Consider the following 24,076-nt stretch of genomic DNA (forward strand, 5'->3'; position numbering starts at 1 on the left):
CGTGTCACACACTGCCAGTGACCAGGCCAGGTGCTCAGGACCGAGGGAGGGGTGTCTTGGCCACCCCACAGGCTCCAGTTCCCCCCCGCCAGACAGATGATCGCTGTGAGGCCTCAGCTGCCTGTCCTGAGGCTCCTGCTTGGCTCTGGCACGTGAGGAGCATCTCCAGGCTGCTGCCCAAGGATTCCTCGAAGATGCCTCATGGCAGCCAGGACGGGAGGCACCGCGGGTGGAGCACGATTCCCCGGGGGGGGGGGAATGGGTTTCCCATGGGAGGGGCAGGGTTCCCCGATGGCCACGGGAGCCGGGGCAGGGGCTGAGCCCATGGCCATGGACTAGGAGCCTCCTTGGCTCCCAGCTGCAGCCCGTCAGGAGGATGGTGCAGCAGCTCACGATGTGCTTCCACGCCGGTGCTGATGTGGGGGAGCACCACATCCCACTGGGTAGGAGGGCTCCCTCCTACCTGAGACCCCAGGGAGCTCTGGGTGCCTAAATGAGGGTCCTGCAAGAGCCCCATCCACTGGGCCCCCCGCCTGGCTGCTCAGCCAGCCCTTTTGGAAGGGCCTTTTCCTGCGCACACGGCCTTGGGCAGAGCACAGGGAGCTGGAGGCTGCTGAGTGCCTCAGGAAGGAACTGGGTCCGGCCCGGAGTCCAACTGTCTCCAGCCACACGTACTTTCTCCATGACTGGCCTGATAGGAATCCAGAGTGAGTCACAAATTCCCCAAGACCCTCAGGGGACAAAGCACAAGCCACTGGTGAAAAGGACATCCCCAGCTTGTGCTCCTTCTGCTCCTGCCAACTCTCTGGCAGCGGGTGAGGATGCCGTGGGGCGCTGGCGGCACAGCTGGCCCCTTCCCGTTCCCCTCGCAGCCCTCGGTCTCCCCGCCGGCTGATAAGGGCTCGTGTGCGGGGGCGGGAGCGGTGACCAGCCCTCCCCAACCCTCCCCCCCCCGTCACCCCCTTCCTCTGGCCACGCTCGGCGTGCCAAGAGCTGCTCCCGGCAGGACGCAGTGAGCCGGCACCGCGGGGTCACGGCTCGCCGAGTCCCTCTGACGCTGCCCTGCCTGTCCCCGCCAGCCCGGCTTGTTTCTGTACCGGGGAGTGGCAGAAGCGGGGCAGCCAAGGTGGAGGGGGGCAAAGTCCAGCCCCGGCACCTTGGGCCCACGTGGAGCAGGCTGGAGTGTTGCGGGTTGGCACGTGTTCCTGCCCTGGACACGGCTGCCTGCGGCTGCTTTGGGGTAGGGAGAAGGTCCCAGGTCCTATGGCATGGAGACATGCAGAACCCAGACTCGGACGACTTGTCCCCAGATGCGCCCCCCGCCCCCGTTGCAGCAGGGACACGCGTGGGCTCTGCTGAGCTGCACCCATTGCGTGGTGCTGCCATCCCCATGGGATGCAGGGTGAGCACCCCTGGCGATGCATGACCCCATGGCGAGGCGAAGACAGAGATCCACCCTCCAAACCCACCCTGGGAAGATGCTCCCATGGCCAGGGCAGCCGGGCAGGGGCTGGGTCAGCGTCGTCCTGGCACAGCTCGCTCATGTGGGGCTTTCCGGGTGTTGCCGCGTCCTGGCTCCCCCTTCAAAGCCTCCGCCTCGAAGCGGCTCCGTGTGAGGCAGGCGTGCGCGGAACCGGGGCAGCCCAGGGAACAACACACCCTGCGTGCCAGGCGCTCGGCGGGGCTGGGGTCACCCCGAGAACCCCCATCCCAGCAGCCTGGGGCAGCTCCAGGGGCTGGGAGGTGCTGGCCCCGTGGTTCTCGGCACAGCCCAGCATTCCGGGACGAGGCAGGAATGGGTTTCTTGGCGAGAGGCAGGCAGGAAAGGCAGGGACTGCCCTGCAGCTTCCTCCCCAGGCAGCGCTGGGGCAGGGCGGCACGGAAAGGGGCCACCCCCGGCCCCCCGGCATTCGCGGACTGGGGACACAGGAGCCCTGTAGGGTGCGGGCACATACGGGGCTGGGACAAGGGCTTTTATAGCGTCATCCCCACTTCGGGATACACTGTGACCCTCCTAAAGAGGCAGAGGGTCCTTCCCAGGGCAGTGACTCTCCTTGCCACCCCTGGGGTCCAGCAGAGCACGAGCCCCTCTGCAGCAGCGTCGGGCCCGCAGCCCGCAGGCACCATGGAGCTGGGGAGGGGGATCGAGCCAGAGCTGGTACCCTGGTCCCACATCGCGGGGCGGGGACGGTCGTGAGTGCGGCTCCAGGCGAGCCGAGGGGAAGCAGGGAGGTGGCCGGACGCCTGGGTCCCTTGACTGGGCGCCTGGGTCCTCCAGCCGGAGCACTGGGCGGCAGGGCTGGAGTGCCACCTCTCGGGAGAGCCGGGAGAGAGAGAGAGCAAGCAGGCAGGCAGCCTCTACTCCAAATTTTAATGAAACAAATAAATTAATAAGTTAATCAAGTGAGGTAACTACTGCTGGCTGGGGAGGTCTGTGGGGACTCAGCCAGCCCCGGGGAGGGTCCTACGAGTTAGTTCCTGCGTGCGGCTGCGGGCGAAGCTCTCGCATGCACCCTCACCCTGGGGCCAGGCACCCACAGCACCTGGCCACCCCCTCCTGCCCCCCTGGCACCACTGCCCCACAGCCCGGCCAAGGGCACGGGCACCCCCGGGGTGAGGGGAAGGGGCCAGGGTCGTGCTGGAGCAGGAGCAGGGCCACATGCACTAACAAGGCAAGAAAAACGAGCAGGGTCCAGAGGGCCTGGCTGCTGGGAGCAGAGGCACAGGGGGGCTTAGGAAGGGAGGGGTGCAAATTCCATGCTCAGAAGGTCCCTGTCAGCCCAGGTCAGATCCCAATGGGTCTGGCTGCCAATCCCTGACAGACCCACAGGACACAGCAAGAACACAGGACCCCCAGGCACACAGGAGCAGGCTCCAGCCCCAGCTCAGCAAACTTTGGCACGACCACGATCGATCCCTGGGAATGGCCCAGGGCTGGGGTTGGGCAGCAAAGGGGAGTGGGGGGCAGCACAGGAGCTGCTGTGGCCCTGGCACAAGCACATGCAAGGCAACATGGCCAACACCACTCTGTCCCCACCAGGCAGTCACCCCACAGGCCTAGCCCATGCTCCCCAGGGGACAGGGACACAGGGAGGGACAAACCAAGCACCGCAGGACCCAGCCAGGAAGGAACCCTCTAAGCAAGAGCAGGGGCTGGAACATGAGAGGGAGGGGTGCTCTTTGGGGATTATCCCTATTTCCTGTGCCTGCATCCCTCTGTCCTCTGCAGCCCCCAGGCCACTGTCAGACAAAGATTTGTCACCCAGCCCTGAGCTCCTGGGCCACCCAGGTGGCCCCCCTGGGCAGCAGGATCCAGCCCTGTGTGCTGTTAGGGGGGTTTGCTTATTGCCTGTGTCCCCACGGGTTGCTCTTCCCGAGGGTGTTGCATATTAAGACATTATTGCATAAATATATATAGATATATCTCCTATATATATTGCCCGGGAGCATGCACGGGCAGGCAGAAGGCTCTGCTGTGCTTCTAGAGGTGCAGCCATGGCTGCAGCACTGCAGCCCTGTGAGCAGGAAAGCAACCCAGGCAGAGGAGGGTGAGGGGGAACAAACCCCCCCACTCCACTGCCCAGGGTTGCACTACTGCTGCTGGGACCCAGAGAGATGCAGGTAAAACCTCACCAGGTCATGCCCCAGCAGCAGAGGGGAGATGGAGCCTTGCATAGCTGGTGGTGACCCCGGCTAGGGGACCAGGCAGGACCCTGCTGGGGAGCTGGACATGTCCTGAGGGCTGGGGGTACCAAACTCCAGGGGATGGGGCCAGCCTAGAGCATCCCTGCCATGACTGGGGAGCACTCAAGACCCCAGAAGCTGAGGGGGTCTCACCTCCTGGGAAGGGCAGGAGCATCCCAGGCATGTGGTGTGGCCATTCTGCAGTACCACAGGCTCCCATCCCACCCCACTGCATCTGTGCCCCCACAGAGGAAGACTTGGTTCAAGTAACATGGTGAGGGACACGGCCAGACGGGGCCGGGTGATGCCACACTGCTCCCACATCCCAGCATCCCATCCCACCGGCTGCACGCTGGCAGGATCCGTCCCGCTGCCTCCCCGCTCAGTCCATGTTGGTGCTGGCCGACCTGGAGATGTTCAGGGTCTGGGCAGAGACCGAGATGTCCTCGTGGTCCACGGGGCTGTGGTAGTCAGAGGTGATGTCGGGCTCGCAGGGCGGCACCTTCACTGTGGCCAGGCTGAAGGAGTTGATGGAGCCCTTGCGGAGGCACTGGGAGTAGAGGCCAAGCAGCAGGTCCAGCTTGTGCTCAATGGACTGCACCTGCAAGGGCAGACAGGGCTGAGCAGGTCCCTCCCCGTGGGAACAGGTCCCAGGGGTCCCAGCTCCCCTATCCCACAGGTGCCAAAGGGACAGTGACATGCTTCCTGGTGGCATCCCCTCCTGACCTGCCTCTCCACTTTGACCACACGCCCCATCATGCTGAGCTCGTCCACCAGCTCCGTCTCCAGTGCCAGCTTCTCCCCCTTCTCCCGCATCTTCTTGTCCGTGGTGAGGGCTCCCCTGCCCACGATCTGGTCCACACTGGCAAGGAGGGAGAGGACACAGCCCATCACTCCCAGCAGACCAGAGAGCATAGGAGACCACAAGGGATGGGGACAGGACTCTAGGGACATCTCCCACCCATGGCGATGGGCCAGCACCCCTCCCAGCAGGCACAGCTTGTGGTTGGAGCCCAAGGGTAGCCCAGAGTCCCCGTCACCTGTGGGGTGCCTCACCGCATCTGCAGGCTCTTGATCCTGCCCAGCATGTCCAGGTGACCAGCCGAGTACTGCTCGATGACGTCCTTGACATCATAGGGACGCAAGGTCTCCTTGAACTTCCTCTTGGCCACCAGAAACTTCAGGATCCTGCAGGAACACGTGGGTTGGATACAGGGCACTGTGGGTGCCCGGGCTGGCAGGGCACATGCTAATCACCAAGGTCCTGATCACTGTCCTTACAGGGGAATGAGCCAAGAGTCACCCCTGCTGCCTGCCTGGCTTGGCCAGCAGCGTGGGCTGGACTGGGACTTTCTAGACACATTCTCTCGCCCCTGAGAGCTGCAGAGGAGCTGGGGATGGCAGCAGGTACCCTGGGGGACATGGGAGGGGACAGTCTCACCTGACAGCCCGAATGAGGGTCTTCACTGCTGGCATGATGTCCTCAAAGGTCAGGTCACAGTGGGAGCTCTTCTCCTCACCGCTGTCCTCTGGTGGGCAGTCAGCTGTGGGTGCAAGTGTGGGTGAGTGACAGAGACTGAGGGCTGTTCCCCTGTGCCCCCCAAAATGCCTGAAGCCACCCCGAGTGTGACCCCACTGACCCCCAGGGCTTACCCTCCACTGGAGTCCGTGGCTTGAGCCTCAGGGATGCACGGAAGCGGGTCCGGTCATTGAAGCTCCAGCTCTTCTGCACCTTGGTGGGGCTGGAGGCCTCGGGGAGGTCCTCGGTGCTGGGGGAGCGGTGCAGGGGGGGCCCCAGGGGCTGCCTGCCACGGCTGCCCTGCCGCTGTGGGGTGCTCAGCCGGATCCTTTCCTTGATGCCCATCTTGTTGCTGTGCAGGGACAGCAGGGTGAGCAGAGTCAGGGGCCAGTGGGCATGGGGACAGGGATGAGGACAGAGAGGGGAGCAGATCCCCACTGTGGGCACACACAGTGCCCACCGTGGTGGGGTGAAGATGGGGTGGTCATGCTGAGCTTGCCAAGAGCCCCTGGCATGGGATGGGCACAAGCTCATGTGTGAGCCAGGCCAGGAGCAGGTGGTAACTCCTTTAAACACCTTTTTTTAACTCAAGAGCAGAGAAAGGAGAGAGACAGACTGTGAGAGCAGGGGGAGAGGTACAACAGGAGGGGACACACAGCAGAACCAGCAGAGGGACCAGCCCCCACTGCTGCCCTGCTCCTGCCCCATCCCCACTGGCACCCTTCACCCTGCTTCTCCTCCAGGCTCTATCATCTAATCCAGGCTCTGCTCCAGGGGCCAGCAGAGCAGTCCCCTCCCGCCCTAACACAAGCTCTTCTCCTGAAACCGGCATCATTTATGTAGGACCTACACAAAAACACCATGGGGTGCTGCCTTCCGTGTGACGTGGGCCCACCAGCACACCTGGAACATGCAAGGAGGCCAAGGAGAGGCACAGCCCCGCCAGCAGGGGAAGCCGGAGCCAAGAAGGACGGAGCAAACCCCACGCCCACTGCACGACTGGAGTTTGGGGAACCCCCTGGGGTTTCCCAGGGCAAGGAGGGTTACAGGCAGGACACCGGGCTCCCAACCCCTCCCCATGCAGGTTGCTGGCCCCAGGCAAGCAGGGTGACCACAAGCCCCTGCAGCCGGGGGCACACGGTGCTGCTGGGCTGTGCTGGGGGACAGGAAGGGCTGTGTCCCAGGGGACCCGGCTGCAGGACAGACGTGGGATGAAGTTCATCCAGGTGCCTCCGTTTGCTGGCATTGGACTTGGCAAGCCCAGTACGGCCAACGGCCCGAGCTGTGCGGAGGGGGAAACTGAGGCAGGGCTAGCTGTGGGAGAGGGGGGGGGACACGGAGAGTGGGGACAGCCAGCTCAGCGCAGGCCATGCACAGCCCCCCTGCCCTGCAGAAGGACCACCCTTCAGCCTCTACCTCGCCCCCCCGCCCCGTCCAGCCCGCAGGCAGCCCCGCACCCAGCACCATGCAGCCCGGCGCTCCCGGCCCTGCGCAGGCCGGGCGGGCGGGCAGGGCGGACGCAGTACCTCCATCTCCACGTGCCCCACGTCCGCAAGAGCCTCCTCTTACCACTAAAGATGGGGCTGGAGGGTCAGGGCAGAGACACAGGAGAAAAGGAGAGTTAGCCCGTTGCCAGGAGGGAGCGGAGCATCCCGGGCCATCGTGTCCCGGGCCCCCCGGGAATGCCCACACCCCACCCGGTGAGCATCTCCCGCTGCACCGGACCCGGACGCGGTTTCCCCGTCAAGAAGCACGAGTGAAGTTGTTTGTGTAGGTCCTATATAAACTCTAGCGCCTGCCCCCCAGAGGGAAAATCCGGTTTCTCAGAGGCGGAGCTCTGCCAAGAAGCGATCTGGTGACGGCAGGGGACAGCGGTGACCCTGCGGACCCCGGCACTGCCGGGGACGAACGTTACCTGAGGCGTAAGCACGTGTGGGGCTGCACGTCCTCCTCATTCCAGCTTGGGGTGAGTGGGGGGCACAGGAGGTTTTTTTAAGAGGGAAGGGGAGGTTGGAGGGATGGAGAGGAGGGGGGTGAGCAGGAGAGGGGAAGAGAGAGAGAAGATGAGATGTTACGAGAGATGATGCTCGCGGAGGAGATGGGGGGAGGCTCGGGCCCCCCCCCGGGTGGGTGGCCGGGGGGTTGCAGTCCCTCCCCTGCCAGCTCCCGACTCTTCACTGGGAAACGGAGCCCAGGCTGGTGCTGCCGCGGGGAGGAGCCCCCAGCCCGTACTCACCTCGGGGGGAGGGGGTCCTCAGCCCCATGTGCCTGCAGTGGGGCAGCTACAGCCCCGCGGCTCAGCACAGCCCCACGCCGAGCCAGACCTCCCGTCAACGGCCTCCCGGGGGAAACTGAGGCACAATGCCCACAGCACAGCAGCACTGCCTCCCCTCACCTAACCATGACGCTGGCCCAGGGCCCCCGTGCTGGGCCGATGTCCGGGGTGGTAAGCCAGCAGCTGTGGTGGCACACTGGAGTCTCTGGGATGCTCTTTGGCCAGAGGGGGCTGGGGACACAGTGCAGAGAAGCACCAGCAGCACAGGAACCCCAAACCCTCTTGTGTCTTCTCGTAGGCACTGAGGCAGCTCAGCACTGCTGCAGGCATGGGAAGCCCCTTGGGGGCTGCAGCAACTGGGGTCTGCTCCTTGCCTGGCTCTGCAGCCAGGTCACACAGCCCCAGTGCTGCCTTGGCAGGCCCATCACTGGCCTGGCTTGGTCACCCCGTGCAAGGTCCACATCAAAAAGGGCAGCAAAATGGAGCTGAACATTGCAAGAGGTTTCATGATGATACAACAGCCCCAAGTCCAACTACGGGGATGAAATGTTCCCCCTCTGGAGCTGGGAGCAGCACTGGCAGCAAAGCAGGATGGGTGCCCTGGGACCCTGCTCCTCTGGGATCCAGGCTGGTGGCATCAAAGGTGGACACAGACGAGCAGAGAAGAGAGGACAGAGAGAAGGGAGACTGTGGGGCCAGGGGCCTGCACCCTCCTACCTTTCCCCTGAACACAGGGTGGGGCTGATGCTTTTCTGGCCAGGGGTGAAGGAGTGATAAGGTGGTGGGGCTCCATCGGGCAATTTTTTCACCTCTGAATTCCTAAATCCTCCGTTGCGGACTCGGTGCAAATGCTCAAACATTAGGACCAGCTCTCTGAGGTTGGGGTTAAATAAAAACATGGAGAAAGTAAACTTTCCAAAGCAAATGAGATAAGCAAACCAAGGCTGAGCAGAGTTGGGTCCTCCTCTGTGCAAACCAAAGCAAAACCAGAGCAAAATAAGAAGCAAAGACCAGCAGTTTCTTTCCAAAGACAGTTTCTTAACAGCTCCAACGGGCAGCTGGGAAGCTGGGGGTTGGTGGTCCTGGGGAGGGGGATGCTGGAAAAGGGTCCCACAGAGGCTGAGGGGTTGGAGGGGAGGGTTAGGAAGGGGACAGGCAGGACAACCAGTCTTGCCACAGGGTGGGGACAGAGGGACTGCCACCATCTGATCCGGGGGCCTGGGCACTGCCGCAGAGGAGCCAGAAGGGGAAAGCTCAGACACGCAGGGCTGGAGCCTGGCCCTGTCCCAACTCCCTGCTGCAGGAGAAATGGCTCCAGGCAGAGCGGGAGGGGCTGGCAGAGCCCCCTGCCGTGACACCCACGCCGGGAGAGCCGGGCACTGTGCTCGGTGGTGATGTGCAGGGAGCTGGATCTCCTGTGTCAGGGACCAGAGGGACTTGCTGCCACGGCTGCTAAGAGCCCTGTCTTTGAAAAAATAAAGAGTGAAACAGAACCAGGAATTTTTCACTGCAAAGGAAGACATGAAAACGTGGCTGGAACGAGGGCAGGAGGCACAAGCAGAGGTGGGGCTTGGGGACCACATGGGGACTGCACGGCAAATCCCAGTGTGCTTGGTGTGATGGGAACACACAGGGCACCTGGAAAGTTTTGGAGAGTCTTCGATCCACCTGTGGTGGCACCAGGGGCCAGGGGAGGGGAGAGAGCTGCAGGGATGGGGCAGGGGGCTCCTGTCAGATCCCCCCAGGTCCCTCCACTCTGCTGCTGCACCGGCTCCCAGCTGGCTGCAGCTGCCTGGCCCCAGCCACCATGTTCCCGTGGCAGGCAGCACCATCCTCTTCCTTGGTGCTGGAGGAAGGCTACGGATGGGGTGAGAGGGGACAGGGTGGGATGGGTGCTGGGTGCTATGGGGATGGTGAGGATGGAGGAGAGTGTTGGACACTTCAGCAGACACTGTGCTGGGGCTCTGGCAGCCCAGGGATGAGCAAGGCATCTGTGCTGCTCGGCCCCACCGAGCCCTCGGAGGCTTCAGGTGGCCCCTTGTGGTGGGGGCTGCCCAGGTTGTTTAACAACCTGGGACCGCCCCTCCCCCCCCCACCTCCCTCACCCAGACCCTGCCTACCTGATGGAAGGCAGGAGGCTGTCATAGTAGCACCAGGTGGCTGTCAGGTACGCCCGGCTGGCGTCCGTGGAGTACAGGCGCCAGGCAGCCTGGATGGAGCGTCGGGATCAGCCCCTGTGGGGTCGAGGGGCGAGACCCCCCCCACCAGCGCCAGCCCCCTCCATCCTCCTTGGGAGAGTCTGGCCCAAAGGAGCCAGCTACTGGATTTGGGGACGGGGTAGGACACACCAGCCCTGAGCTACCTGGATCAGGTTTGCCGCCGGAGTCCGTCTCTTCTCAAAGTGCTTCTGCCGATGCTGCTCCTGCACTTTGAGGGCAAAGCCAGAGCCCAGGATCCCCTGGGGACGGGAGGGGACACGGTCTGCAGGTGCCAGCCACGAGAGATGGGGACCCTCCCACCGCAAGGGTGGGTTTGGCCCCTTTCTATCCAATCTCTGCAGGGCAGGAGGCACAGGGACCCTCTCCTCGTCCTACTCACGGCGGGCAGGGCGAAGAAGGAGATGCCGAGCAGGGCGAAGCCGGCCGCCAGCATCCGCCCCAGCCACGTCTGCGGCGTCTTGTCCCCGTAGCCGATGGTGGTGAGGGTGACCTGCCCGGGGGCAGAGCAGGGGGAAGCCTGCAGGGAGCTCCCCGACCGCTGCCCCGTCCCACCCTCCTCGTCCCCTCCCGGGGCTGGGGGGCCCTGGTTGGCCGAGCTTACCGTGCCCCACCACAGGGAATCAGCGTAGGTGGCGAACTGGATGTTGGCATCCTTCTCAGCCAGGTAGACCAGGAAGGAGGAGAAGATGAGCACCAGGAAGCCGATGTACCAGGCGGTGATGAGCTCCTGTCGGGGCAGAGGAAGGTGTGAGGACTTTGGGGGAATGGGGAGGGAGGGGAAAGTTTGTGGGGGGCTGTGCTGGGACCCCGTGTCCTCACCTTGCTGTGGGCGTACACGACGGAGCCCAGCAGCTTCCAGGTGCCGCCGCGCCGGTCCATGCGCACCATGCGCAGGATCTGCAGGAAGCGCATGCTGCGCAGCGCCGAGGTGGCGAAGATGTTGCCCTGGGTGCCCGCGGCGATGACGGCCACCGAGGCGATGAAGACGATAAAATCTAGGGGACAGCAAACGGCGAGGGGGGGTGGTGGTGGTGGTGGTGGTGGTGGTGAGGGGCTTTTCTCAAACACCTGCGGCGTGGGTGACACCGCAAGTCCCCAAACCCCTGTCCCCCTCAGATCCCTGTGCTCCCTAGACCCCCGGGCTCCCCCCAAGCCCCCCGGTACCTATCACGCAGAAGGGTTTCCTGGCAAAGCGGAAGCGTCCCCGCCAGCCCCGGTAGCGGCAGCAGCAGCCGGCAGCCCAGACGCGGATGATGTACTCCATGCCGAACACCACGATCATGACAAACTCCTGCCGGGATCGGGTGGGAAAGAGAAGAAGGGGGGGGCAAGGAGGGTGAGGTGGGGAGGGCAAGGGCAGGATGGCGTGGGGGGGCTCAGCTGGGTGGGCGGCACAAAGAATTGCTGGTGATGAGGATGGCGCCGGGGGGAATACGGTGTGTGCGTCCCCCCTTCCCCAGGGCCGCTCCCCTGACACAGCCCTGGCTGGAGCCATCCCGGGGGAATCGGGGCGGTCAGACGGGAGCTGTGGAGCCTGTCCGAGCATCCCGGCTCTGCTGCCTGTGCCAAGCTCACACCGAGCTGGGTCCTTTTCCTCCGCCGTCAGCATTGTCCTCCTCCCTCCCGCATAAACAAGCCCCCGTTCTGCTTCCTCGCGGGAAAGTCACAAGGACCTTCCCGATTTAGTCTCCCTCACTCCCAAGAACTCCAGCGTCAGCCGTTTCTGACAGTTTGGGGGAAAGTTGCCTTTTTTTAGCCCCTCCTGCCCTGCCTTTTCCAGCGGTTTATGCCTCTCAGCACCGTGGGGACGGGCCACCCCGAGCTGCGGGGGCACCCACGGCAATGAGGCCACCCTGCAGCTTCCCCAGAGCTGCTGCCCGTGCTATCCATGGTGATATCCGGGCTGGGAAAGGGGTCAGAGGGGTTTTGTCCCTGATCCTAGGGTGAAGTGTAGGGAGGGGGAGTCCAAGCGCCAGCTCTGCCACTTACCAGGATGAAGAGGCACTGGTTGGCCAATTTCTGGTGCTCGTGGATGGTGGAGAAGACTGACAGCACCAGGCAGCTGAAGACGAGGAGGAATCTGGAAGGAAAGCACGTGGATACTGGTGTTGGGACAGGCTCTCTGCCTTGAGAAGGACTCAGGGTCACATTGTGCCCCCCACTCCCACGCCCAGAAAGAACATTGTTCCCACTGGTCCCCCCTGTAATGGGGAGCAGCCCTGCAGGGCACACATGTGCCATCCTAGGCTGGTGGCACAGCACATGCCCCAGGGGCACTGAGAAGGACCATGGGGCTCAGTGCCACAGTCTGCAGCCTCTGCCTGGGCAAAGCAACCTTTAATCAAAGGCAGTGAGGGAGCTGGGGGGTCCTGCACCATGGCAGGGTGCTGCTGCTGTAGAAAGGGGACAAGAGCTTCTCTTGATTGTCCCCAGCATCACTGCCACCATGGGGACCTGCCAGGGCCATGGGAACCACCTGGGAACAGCCTACTGGGGAAAGAGTTAACAAGAGCTGCCCCAGCACTGGGTTAAGGGGCTTTGGCCCATTTAAAATTAGGAGGGGGGATGGGGGGAAAGACTCTGAAGCTGAAGCAAATGAAACTCCAAAAATACATTTTTTCCCCTGATCCAGCAATTCTAAAATTGGAAAGTGGAGGGCTTGTGCCACCAGCCCACGTGATGGTGTGACAAGGGCCACTGCTCTGCCACAGCCAGCTCCAGGATGGCACGGGGGGCTCTGGACACCCCCATGGGCACCACTGTGCCAGGAGGGGGCATCAACAGGCCCAGGAACCCTGTTCCCAAGCTGGTGGGCACCCATCCCACATGCCCAGCACCATCTCCCTGCAGTGAACAATACCCCTGGGACCACGCCAGGGAGCATGGGGGGCTCAGGCAGATGCTGCCTGACATCCCTTTGGGAGTAGTTTTTCATCTCCTCTTGTTGCCAAGATGGAACTTCATGAGGGGGCTGCCAAGTGCTGCGTGCCAGTAGGGGCACCATCACCCTGCTCCAAACCCACCTAAAGGGGACAGCAGGTCCCCTTCCCCAAAGCCAACATGAGGGAAAACCAGAAACAGGACCAAGGGAAGAGAAACCCCAGGGAACAGGAGCAGGGCTGGACCCAGAGGATGGAGAAAGCAGAGCTGCAGTGACCCACCAGGTGCCAGCCAGAGGAATGAAGGGACTGGGGGTGTCCCAGCCCCAACACCACCCTGCCTTCACCATGGAGGACGATGCTCCTCTCCAAGGGGACAATGTTCCTCTTCCCAGCTGCAAGACAGAAGGCTGGAGCCAATTCCTCCTCCCTCTGAATTATTAATCGAGCCCCTTTCCTCTAGCACAGCAGTTCTCCAGTGATGGCACAGCCCAGCCCCCGTCCTGCCCACACTGCCAGGGATGCCAGTGGTGCCATGGGAGCACCAGGGAGGTCACTGGTCTCCCAGCTCTGGCACTTGGTCCAAGGAGCAGAACAAGAGCTGGCTGAGCCACCCAGGGCAGGGCCTTTCTGCTCTGCACATCATCAGCAATCAAGATTATACAATCAGGATTTCGCAGGCAATTACACGGGCAGCCAAGCACAAAGCAGAGGAGAAGGCAGAAATCTCCCAGCCTGGGAAGATTTGTGCTTCTCACCCTGGATGGGGAGGGGGGAGGTCTCCAGTGCCTGGGCATACATTGCTCCCACAGGGACATGCTGAGGGTGGCCCTGCCTCCAGCAGCAAAGTCATGGTGTCTCTGCACCGAGCTGGAGCCCCACGTGTCACCTGCCCCCTCAGCCACACCACGAGTGACTGGACCAGTCGGTGCAGCCAGGTCACAGGAGCAGTGATGGACAGGGGGGTAACGCCTCCTGCCTGCCCCCCTGCCCCAGCATCCCATAGGATTTGGTGAAGGATACAGGCATGCGAGGCCCCTCAGGGCCGGCTGGGAATGAAACTTTCTGGGAACACATCACCTGCTAGGAATTAACTTGCAAAGCCTGGGCAAACGCCCCGGCCCGGCTGGCGGCAGCGCCAAAGCGGCTTAGGGAAAGGGTCAGATGTCTGAAGGCAGCTCGGAGAGCCAGGACCCCCCTCCCAGCCCCCCCCGAGACACACAGCTCTTCAGGCAGAAGCGCTGTTCTCAGCAGCTTCCCCACACCAAGGGCTCAGCCAGCCTCTCCATCAGACTCCACGTGGTGCCAGCACTGCCAGGCTCCCTGCTGGCACACCCGCCTCCCCAAATCCCTGCTCTTCTCATCTTCCCCCCCTCCAAAAAATAAAAAAAAAATAATAAAAAAAAAGGAGCACTGCCAGGAAAAGTGGGAACGGGGAAGAGATGGCAGGGCAGGAGCCTCTCTGCCTCCCAGCTCCCCTGCGCCAGGGTCCTGGGGGATGGAGGGAGCAGATGCTGTTGCTGCTGAGCTGGTCCATCAGCTCTCCCCAGTAAACTTCCTGTTGCAGCCCCCACCAGCCCTCTCCCCAAGAGGCTCCCACTGCTGCCCTCACACCTCCCTGCTGGCACGTGGGGACACACCACTGGCAGCCTGGGCACAGGGATGGGACCCCTCCAGCTGCTCTCACACCTGCAGGAGCAAAGCCTCCCCAAAATAATAATTAAAACCCAGCGGGGGGCAGGGCTGGAGGAGGCGAATCTCCTCACATTAATCTTCATTAGAGCAGACTTCACCATATGCTCCTGCTGCCAGTGGAGGAACAGGTGAGCTCGGAAAGCTGCTGAGCTCAGGGGAACCTGAGCCAGGTTGGTCCCAGGAACAGAGTTTGGCAATGGGGCACCAGCCTGGCACCCAGTGTCTGTCCAAACACCCCTGGGAAAACGGGCTACACCCTGGTATGGCCTGGACAAAGCTGTGCCCATGATGCTCAGAGCCTGTGCAGCGGGAGAACCCAGCCCAGGCAGGCTGCATCCCCCAGTCCCAGCCAGCGCCCAGGCTGGAAAGAGGGGGTGATGCTGAGCACCCCCATGCCCTGGTGGGGCTGGCCCAGACCACCCCCCCGTGAGGAAGCCCCAGGCCAGAGGCACAAGCAGGATCAGGGAGGCTCCCAGTGCCAGCCCAACAATAACTTAGTGGCAGGGAAATACCAGGAGCTGCAGGATGAGCAGCTCAGCCAGGGGATGAGCCAGCAAACAGCCCCTACCCGAGGCACAGCTCCCTTCCCTGTCCAGGCTGCCCCTGTCATGGCACTGCCAGGTCCCCACGGTGCCGTTTGGACCAAAACTGCCCAAGCCCAGCTGCAGTGGGGATGGGGACAGGGATGGTGGCTCACTCTCCAGCCCATGGGGTTCACCTCCCTAAACACCGTTTGCCGCTGTATAAACAGCGAGTCTTATAAATCCCCGTCCCAGCAGCCCTTCAGCAGAGGTGGAGCAGGCAGCCTGTCTGCTGCGGGGGATATAAATAACCAGGGGTGTAGCTGGGCCTGTTTGTGCCCGTAACCATGGCAGGGTCCTGCCCAAGCTGCAGAGAGAAGCAGAAAAGCACCGAGTGCTTCCCCACCATCACTCAGAGCCAACCGGGTGCCCACCAGCCCCACCACGGCAGCAGCACCACGCTGGGCTCCCAACCACAGCCCCACAAACCCCAACACGCTCAGAGCCTGGCCACAAACTGGTGATCAGCACTGGGAGAGGAAAGGTGGTGCTCCAAGAGCCCCTAGACCCAGGGAAACCACCCAGGAGGGGGTGTTTCCAGCATCCTGACACAGGCAGTGAGCAGGGCTGAGGTGAGGCTGCACATCTCCTGCAGCCCTGACACCTGTGACCCAGCAGGGACCTGCCAGCAGCTCCGAATGATGACCCACGGGAGCTGATGGCCCCGACCAACACCTTGGTGCTTCAGTGAGCAGGAGCCACGGCCTGCCAACAGCAACAGGCTTCCCCCTTGCACTGCACACGCCTGCACCCCGTGTCACCCACCAGCCCTGCCCCGCAGTCCCCATGGTCACAAGGCGCCTGCGGACGCTGCCAAGACGCTCACACGGAGCAGCCGAGATAGTTTTGCTCTTGAATCATCTGGCAAGGAACTGGCTTAAGGGGGAGGAAAGAAAACCAGTGCGTTTTCAGATACACCTCCTGTGCCTTGCTCCCCAGGAGAGGGATGGGGGATGTCCCCACCGTCCAGCACCTGGGGACTCCAAAGGGGACCTTTGGGACACAGGAACATGAGTGGCCCTGAGAGGTCAAGGCAGGCTGAGATGCTACAGGCAGAGGGAACAGATCCAGGTGCCTGCTCAGCCCCACTCCAACCCTTGCCCAGAGATGGCTGAGCAGGGGGACAACCAACCAAAGCCACTCCATAGTGACAGAGCATCATCACCTTGGCACCAGGGCTGGGGGCACCCCTGGCAGTTGGGGTTCCCCATCCTCACCATTGGGCCCAGTCAGCCTCAGGCACCCAACCCAGCACCTCCCACTCTGGGCTGGGGGGTCCGACAGGAGTGACATGAGGAGAAAAAGGAAAAAAAACCACAAAACAAAACAAGACAGAAAAAGAAAAAAGAAGAAAATCAATGCAAGGTTTCAAGTTGTGCCGAAGTCGCTTAATTTTACGCCCCAGCGACACCGCATCGGGCTGGGGAAAGTGCTGTGCAGGCTTCTCCTCCCACTGGCACCCCCCCAAACACAGCTCCCCTTTCAAGCCCAGATAAGGTGAGCAGGACCCCGGGAGCTGGGCCTCTGCTTGAAGGGCACAGCCTCACCAGCCCCCTGGATTCTGGGCAGTGGTCGGGCTAGGAAGCCACCCCAGCAGCCCCCGTGGGAGTTGCCAGGGACAAGTTAAAACCATAGAGCTTAACTAAGCAAGCAGGCAGTGGGGAGCCAGCACTGGGCAGGGAGTGAAGCGATGTCCCTGCAAACATTCCAGGGCTCCAGCCCATCCAGTGGCCTCAGGTAGGTAGCAAAGGCCTGGGCTGGAGCTGCTGCGGGCACTGAACGTGGCAGCAATTCCTGGTATCCCAAGTGGGGATGGAGGGATGTGGTGAGAGGGGGGAGCATGGCAGACCCACCTGTCCTGCAGCAGGGCCAGGGTGCAGAGGGGCCACAGACCCATCCTGCCCACCACAGCCCTCTCCCATTGCAGGATTCAAGCACAGAGAAACTCTGTGAGAAACTGACTGTCAGTATCCTGGTCCTCAGCCAGGAGCTGGCCAGTGCAGGGGGGGACCTGCCAGCTGCTGCCCATCACACCCCCAGCATCCACTGCCCCAAGCCAGCCAGGAGTCCCCACAGCCCCAAGGCACCTGGCCAGCCCTAAGCCAAGGAGAGCTGCTGTCCTGGCTGAGTGGGCAAAGGGAGAGCCCTGGGGCTCTGCTGGGAGCTGCCACCCCAATGACCATGGTGACCAAAGGGCACCAAATGCACAGCAAGAGCAAGGCTGAGGGAGGAGCAGCACCAGCCCAGGCCAGAGCAATGCTGGGCATGGGAAGCTGTTGGGGATCAATTTTGCCAAAAGAAAGAGGCTGAACTTGTCCAATACGTGGTATCAGCTCAGCCTGGCTGTGTGCTTCCAGACACTGAACTGCTCGGGGAGGGAAATGCTTCACTTCTCCACGGGTATTTCCATTTTAGCAGTTTTCAGCCCTGTCTCAGAGCCAGGCTGCTCAGGGGGAGGCACAGGCGTGACTCAGAGGACGGGTCCTGTGACCAGTGCTGCCCCAACCTTGGGTGACCTTGGGCCATGGCTTTCATCTCCCCCATGCCTCATTTCCCCCCAAAGTGGGGGTAACACCTTCCTCCTCTTTTTTAAAAGAGAATCTTCAGCTATTGAGGCACACAAATCATGCCTGAGAACCTCAACACCCAGCACTGCAACAGCTTCACATCTCCCATCTGCTGCGGGAGAGGAAAAAAAACCAAACAAAACCACCCAGACCAACTCTGAAGGAGCCAGAAAGGAGCAACATTTACAAGAAAGGTTTCCCAGAACAGACCTTTGCACCTTGCACCCACTGTGGCATCTTCCCTGGCAGGGCTGGGTGCCCTGCAGTGTACACCAGCCCTAAAACTGAGGGAGTGAGTGAACACAAACCCTCCTCACCCCACTAAACACTTCAGAGGTTTTGCTCCTGCTATCAACTCCCCAACAGGTCCTCTTCCTGTCCCACCAGCCCTGCAGCACGTCTTGCCCAGGCAGGGCCAAGCCCCATGTCCTGGGGTGGTGGGAGCTGGGCAGGGCTGGGGGGCTCAGCACTGGGAGCCTCTTGGTGCGATGCAGCCGTTTCTGGGGCAAAGCAGGTGGATTTGGGGGAAGACCTGGTGGAGAACACCCAGGCACCCGCAGCTCAGCCATGAGATGAGCAGGACCATCTCTTTTCAGAGCCCAGCAAGTACCAGCCCAACCCATTCTATGATTCTGTGATACCTACGCTGAGAAGCCTCATCCCCCTCACTCAGCAGGAGGTTTCAGCTGCCGTCGTTATTAATTCCTTGCAGGAAAAGCTCTTTCAAGGGCAGTATCTGCAAGGTAGGTGTTCTTGCACACTGCAGAGGTGTCGGCAGGCGTTACAAATGGGCCCCCAGCTCCTCTCCTGGCTCCCCGGGGAGCTCAGGTGCCCTCTTACCCAGTGACAAATTCATCCTGCCAGCTCAATGTGCTAACTTAGGCAAGACCCACTTTCTTGCCTCTTAATGAGCTGCAGCTCTCACACCTCGCTAACGACTCAGCACCGCGTTAACTGCTCCTGAAGTCAGAGGGAGAGGCGGGTTTTTGGCTCAGAGAGAGTCTGTGCCCAGCCAGGCTGGGGGGCACGGTGCACACACCTGGCACACACCAAGCATACATGAAGCAGAAGGGAAAAACGCATCCTTCCCCATGGCTATGGCTGGGTAGGGAGCAGAGGTGTCCCAACAGTGCCCTGGCAAAGCAAAGAGGGGGTCTTGAGCCAGGGCAGCCCAAACGACCCCCCCAGCATGGAGCTTCCCCCTCTCCCCGCAGCCTTGGGTGCGTTGGGGGCACCCCAGCTCTGCAGCCCCATCACAGCTCTCTGAGAAACCATTCCAAGGGGGTGAATCTGGTACTTTGGCCCCGTGCTGAGCGCGACAGTCTGGGAGAAGATTCTGCGTTGTAAAAGCCGCTGGATGGGCAGGTCCGGTGACGAAAATCACCAGGAAAAGCTCGGGAAACCGCACCGAGCTGGGACAGGGAGCAGACCGGCCACGGGAACATCCCGGGCTCCATCTCTGGAGAGGGATTTCAGTGCTGGGGATGCGCAGCAGCTGTGACCCCAGGACGGGCACAGCTCTGGGGGTTCGGCAGCCGCTGCCACCTGGCAGCCCGGAGCCTGGGACAGGAACCCCCACCCCGTACTTTCCCCCATCCCGGCAATGCTCCGGGGATGCGGGGCTGGGAATGCTGCGACGTCCCGACACCGCAACAAGTACCCAAGGGGACCTGCCCTGTCATCCCTCCAGGGCTCTTGGGCTCGGAACCCCCAGTCCCGTGCACCGGCCACATACAGCGAGGGGACAGAGACAGAGCGGGACGGTGACTCCGTGCGGGTGCCACCAGAAGGGGCTCAGGGCACCCGGGACATCCCGGAGACCAAGTCCCGTCCCTCGGGGACACGCTCACCGCCTCGCACCGGAGCCGCGGGCCAGAAGCCGCTGCCGGGCTCAGCCGCCAATCGCCGCCCCGGCCCCGCCGCTCGCCCACTCGGTGGCGGAGCTGCCCCAACGCTCTGCTCCCATCGCACCGGCCCCGCGACCGGCAGCAGGAGCGGACACCGCCGGTGCGTGTCCCCCCTCCTCCAAACACCCATGGAAAAACTTCTCCGGTGGAGCCCCGGGACCGCGGCTCGCCCGGAGCGACGGCAGCCCCGCCGCCCCACCGGGAGCAGCCGCCCCGGGACCCCCCGCGCCCAGCCCGCGGGAGGTGGGATGCTGCGGGCGGCAGCGCTCCCGAGCCCCCCGCCCCGCCGGTACTCACATGAAGACGTGGTAGACGAAGGCCCACCCGCGGGGCCGCTCCAGCACGTTGTAGAGGCAGTTCTGCAGGCGGCGGCGGCAGCAGCGCTGGGGCCCGGCGGGGCGGGGGGCGGCCCCGGGGCGCGGTCCTGCCAGCAGCCCCCGGCGGCGGGGTGGGGGGGTCCCGCCGGGCGGCCCCGCGCCCTCGGTGCTCACCCCGGTCAGGGCCGCCGTTCCCCGCCGCTCGTCGGCCACGGCCATGGCCACGCACCGCCCCGCTCAGGGCCCCGCCGCCCGCCGCATGGCTCCCCCCCCGCCCCGGGCTCTGCCGCCGCGGGACCCTCCGCCCCCGCAGCCCGGGACGGCTCCGCCGCCGCCACCTGCCTTTAGCTGCCCGCCGCCGCCGGGCCCTCCCCCGCCGGCTCGGCCCGCCCCGCCGTACCTGGCCCCCGCCCCCGGGGCTCCACCGGCACCGGCACCGCCCGCAACAGCGGCAACCCCCGGCGGGGGGACAGGGGCGCTGCGGGCTCCCCCGCTGTCACCCCAGCTCTTCCCCACCAGGTCCCTGGGGGCTCGGGACCCGCTGCTGCCCACGGCGGCAGGCAGAGGGTGTTCCAGCCACGGGGCGTGGAGCTTCCCACGGGAGAGCAGCAGAAACCATGGAGTGTGGAGGATCCCAAACCACGGGGCATGGAGCATCCCACAAGTGAGCATCTCAGACTACAGCGTGTGGATCATCCTAGGAGGAGTGAGCCTCCCAAACACTGCACCGAGCATCTCCGGAGCCAGCGTCCCTGATCACCACACATGGAGCATCCCAGGCAGGAGCTTCCCAAGCCAGCCAGCATCAAACCTTCCCGGCAGTCTGGCAGCAAGCACCCCTGGGCCAGGACATCTCCCCTTCCTCTCCTAGGTCTAGGAATTGCTGGAGGCACCAAGGTTTAGAAGGACATCAAACACCTACAGAGAGATTTCACATTGCTTGGGAAGGACACATTCTCATCCTCCCCAGGCCAGGAGTCCTTGCTGGATCCCGTTACCCACGGGGTCCTGCAGCAGGCCCAGCTCCTCTGCAGACTACAAGCAGGTTTCCCAGCCAAGACCCACAGCTCTTTGCTCCTCTACCTTAATCCCCTCAGCTCTACACAACCTCCCACTAACACATCAGGAAACAGAGGCACCATTCCCCCAAGTGATCCGGGGGCAGAGGTGCCCCTGCCCAGCTGTAACCACACACTTTCTGCACCGTTGCAGAAGTGGGGTCTCCTCCACCCCCCACAGGCACCCCAGGGCCTGCACTCCTGGGGAAGGGAGCAAGTGAAAGGCTTTGGGCAGTGAATTATTTAACGTGGCGGTTGGAGATCCTGGCACCGGCGCGGGCCCTCGTGAGCACTGCGGTATTTGGTAGGTCTCAGGGAAACACATACCATAAATAAACAACTTTATTTACTTGGGCAAGGGCGAAATTGCGTTGGTAAAAACCATCCCAGGAGCCACCCTGAAAACCCCTCCTCTCAGGACACCTCTCCCACCACCAAACAAACCCCAAGGCAGCGGGACGGGGACGACAGCTGTGTCCCCGGGGCCTGAAATCCTGTAAACCCAAACCAAATCCTCCCCAGTGAATCCGTGGTACTTCCTCCATGTTCCACTCCAGCCCTCACCACCCTCCAACTGTTCCTCCCACGGGGATGCAGCCCCTGGAGCGTGGCCCTGGCTGCTCTCAGGGTCCCCCCAGTACATCTGGCCCCCCTGGCAGAGGCTCCCCACAGCCGAGCTGCCGCGCCAGGAGCACCCTGACCTTCATCGACTGCCTCTGGTTCAGCACATTCCCCTCAGGCACAAGGTTTAGGTTTCACCTGGGGATTGATTAAAGGCTCCAGGCTGTGGCAGGGACAGAGTTAAGGTGACCTGGAAAGGACTCAGGCCAAGGTGGGCACTTGCTTGGGGGGAGTCTGGGATAGGTGGGAGTTGGTTTATTCCTGCTGGATGGGGAATATCCAGGCTGATGGCCCAGGCTTGCTGGGGCAGCCTCAGCAGGGCTGTTAAGTGAAGAAGAACTGCTGATTATTATTTTTTTTTTAACAACAGTATCAGTTCTCTAAATTGTTTGCTGGAATCAGCAAGCTGGTAATAAATTAGAGGTGAAAGAAGGGGTGTTACCACCACTGCCAGCTGCCTGCTCTGGCCTCCTGCAGCTTTGCTGTTGCAGGTCAGACCCCAAGAAGCCCCAAGCGACTAAACCTTACAGGGCTGCAGGAGCAGGAGTCTGGGATTGCTCCCAGCTGGGCTGAGCACCAGGGGGTGGGTTAACAGGGATGTGGAGCAGGTGCTGAGCTGGTGCTGAGGGTCCCCATGTACAGGGAAAGGTCCCATCTGTTCCTTGTCACCTGCTTGGACACACAGGGAAGCTCCATCGACCTTGGAGGCTTTGGGATGGAGCCAGGGAGTCTGAATCAACACAGGTACTGACCCCATCCATCACAACTGGTGGATGTTTTGGGAAGCCATCCTGGGCTCTACCAGCTTCAACCCTGCCTGCCTGGCCGTGGGGTCCTGCAGGCTCGTGTCCTCCAGCCCCGATGAAGCTTTGAAGAGGATTTCCGAGGGCGGGCGATGGCAGGCGGGGAGGCCTGCGTGTTTGGAGCCTGCTGCCCTCTTGGGATTGCAGCTCAAGTTCCTGGCACAGACAGGCCAGGATTTGCATCTACAGGATTTCCAGTAAGTTTTGCAGCCCTGGTATGCAGCTGCAGGGCTGTGGCCTGAGAGAGGGGCATGCAGGACCAGGGTTGGGGCTGAGACTCCTTGCCTGGGCATGGGGACAGGACCAAAGAGCCAGCCTGGTTCCCTGGATGCTGGGGAGCCTTGGGCAGAGCTGGGGTGGCAACACAGAAGGAAGGATGCAACCAGCCCCCTTTGTTCAAAGGAGCATAATTTGGTGCTCTGTGGCTGGGACATGCAGAGGTGAGGGCAGGTGAGACCCAAGGGTGGCACTGCCCAGGAGCTGGGCAAGCAGTGGAGACCACCAGCAGCACAGGGGGGGGCTGCAGGGCACCTGCTTCTGCTGAAGCTTTGGCCTCAGCCCAGAGCAATTAGCTCCTGGCATTGATGCTCCTACATGTTCTGACAAACAAGCGTTTGGGACAGCCCGGCCTCACTTGGGAGGGTTCCTTCCGTCCTGCCACCGGCTGCGGGGTGGGGACCCTCTGGAGCAGGGGGCTGCACTGCCCCAAAGCCAGGACCCTGTCAGCCCTCACCTGCCCTGAGGCTCGGAGGGGCAGCAGCACCGCTGGGCCCTGGGGCACGTCCCAGCGGGATGAACAGGGATGAACAGGGAGGCTCCTGCCTCACCGGCTGAAGGAAGAACGGAACAGGAGTTCAGGATAGCTTTGCTTGGCAGCTTCAGGATGGTTCAGAACCAAATGCCACCAGCAGTGCCAGGTCCCTGTGAAGATGGAGAGGAGTCCCACAGGGGCGGCAGGGGAGAACAGCCCGTTTTGCTCCCTAGGGAAACACGCAGGACATGCCAGGAGAGGCTGGGTGTGGGGCAGCTTCATCTGGACGCTTTTCCCTACACGCCTGGTGGCCCTCGGGGCTCCCAGTCCCCATGGTGTCAGCGTGACCTTCACTGCAGCGAGTTTTCCCTTCGAAGAGGGTGGCTGGACACGGCAGCCCCGGGGAAGGGCAGCGGGAGCAGCAAACCCCGCAGTGAAGGGAACACGCCAGCTCCCCAGCGCCAGCGCCCGCCCGGGGGTTGTGCTGAGCTCATCACCCCCGAGGAGAAACGGAAACTCAAACCAGTCCTGGGGAGGAAAGCGCTGCTCCCTCCTCAGCTTTCCTCCCCCGGGGCCCTGGAGGTGCCGCTCGCGCTGCCCCCCGCACACAGCAGCACTCACCGCGCCGTCCCGCTCCCCGCGCTCCCGTCCCCGCCTCGCTGGGTCCAGCGCAGCCTGTGTCCTGCTCCCCAGAGCCGCATCTTCTCCGTGTCTGAGCTTCACGGTACCTGTGACAAACATCAGCTCTCCTCAAAATGCCTTTCCTGTTCAAATCAGTCAGGGCCCTCCCCTGGTGGGGCAGATGAAGTCTTTTCTCCATTATTAGCTAAATATTAGCTAATATATGTTATCAGCTTCAGTATTAACTGCCCGTTAAGCGCCCACACGCCTGGATGAGATCAGACTTTGGGCAACAATCAGGACGAAACTGCGTGTCGAAACCAGCATCCCCTTCAACTGGAGGCAGAGGCTGGAAGCTGCACAGCTCTCAGGAGCAGAGTCTCACTCCTGTTTTCTGTCCTTTAAATTTTAATGGGAATAAATTGCTTAAACTAGTTCAAGCAAACACGACTGCTCTGGATAAAGAGCTTTCCTTCGGAAGAGCCTCTCTCGATACCTCTGGCAGCAGCTGATAAGGCAGCTGCCTGCTCTGACCACCCAGCTCCTCCATCCAGGAGCCGCACGGCTCCCCTGTCCTCA

The 24,076-nt window shown here is 62.4% G+C and overlaps 1 protein-coding gene across 1 annotated transcript; it reads right to left on the reverse strand.

Annotated features, from left to right (window-relative positions):
• Window positions 1-2,942: 2,942 nt before the first annotated feature.
• KCNQ4 (potassium voltage-gated channel subfamily Q member 4) lies at window positions 2,943-23,580 on the reverse strand. Its single transcript, XM_051638006.1, has 14 exons — window positions 23,498-23,580; window positions 11,687-11,777; window positions 10,862-10,988; window positions 10,517-10,692; window positions 10,299-10,424; window positions 10,077-10,187; window positions 9,841-9,936; window positions 9,599-9,687; window positions 8,196-8,351; window positions 5,338-5,555; window positions 5,126-5,228; window positions 4,741-4,872; window positions 4,411-4,546; window positions 2,943-4,285 (listed from the first exon to the last, which is right to left on the reverse strand). The coding sequence occupies exons 1-14, from the start codon at window positions 23,575-23,577 to the stop codon at window positions 4,067-4,069; spliced, it is 1,860 nt and encodes a 619-aa protein (XP_051493966.1). The 5' UTR covers window positions 23,578-23,580; the 3' UTR covers window positions 2,943-4,066.
• Between the last annotated feature and the right edge of the window lie 496 nt (window positions 23,581-24,076).

This window comes from Apus apus, chromosome 21, assembly GCF_020740795.1.
Source record: "Apus apus isolate bApuApu2 chromosome 21, bApuApu2.pri.cur, whole genome shotgun sequence".
NCBI classification, from domain to species: Eukaryota; Metazoa; Chordata; class Aves; order Apodiformes; family Apodidae; genus Apus; species Apus apus.

Coding starts and splice junctions, on each gene's coding strand:
- KCNQ4 (XM_051638006.1), bottom strand. CDS start 23,577: ATGCGGCTCTGGGGAGCAGGACACAGGCTGCGCTGGACCCAGCGAGGC. Junction 10,188..10,298: donor ATTCCCTGTGGTGGGGCACG/GTAAGCTCGGCC, acceptor GCCCCCGGGCAG/GTCACCCTCACCACCATCGG. Junction 9,937..10,076: donor CCTTCTTCGCCCTGCCCGCC/GTGAGTAGGACG, acceptor TCCCGTCCCCAG/GGGATCCTGGGCTCTGGCTT.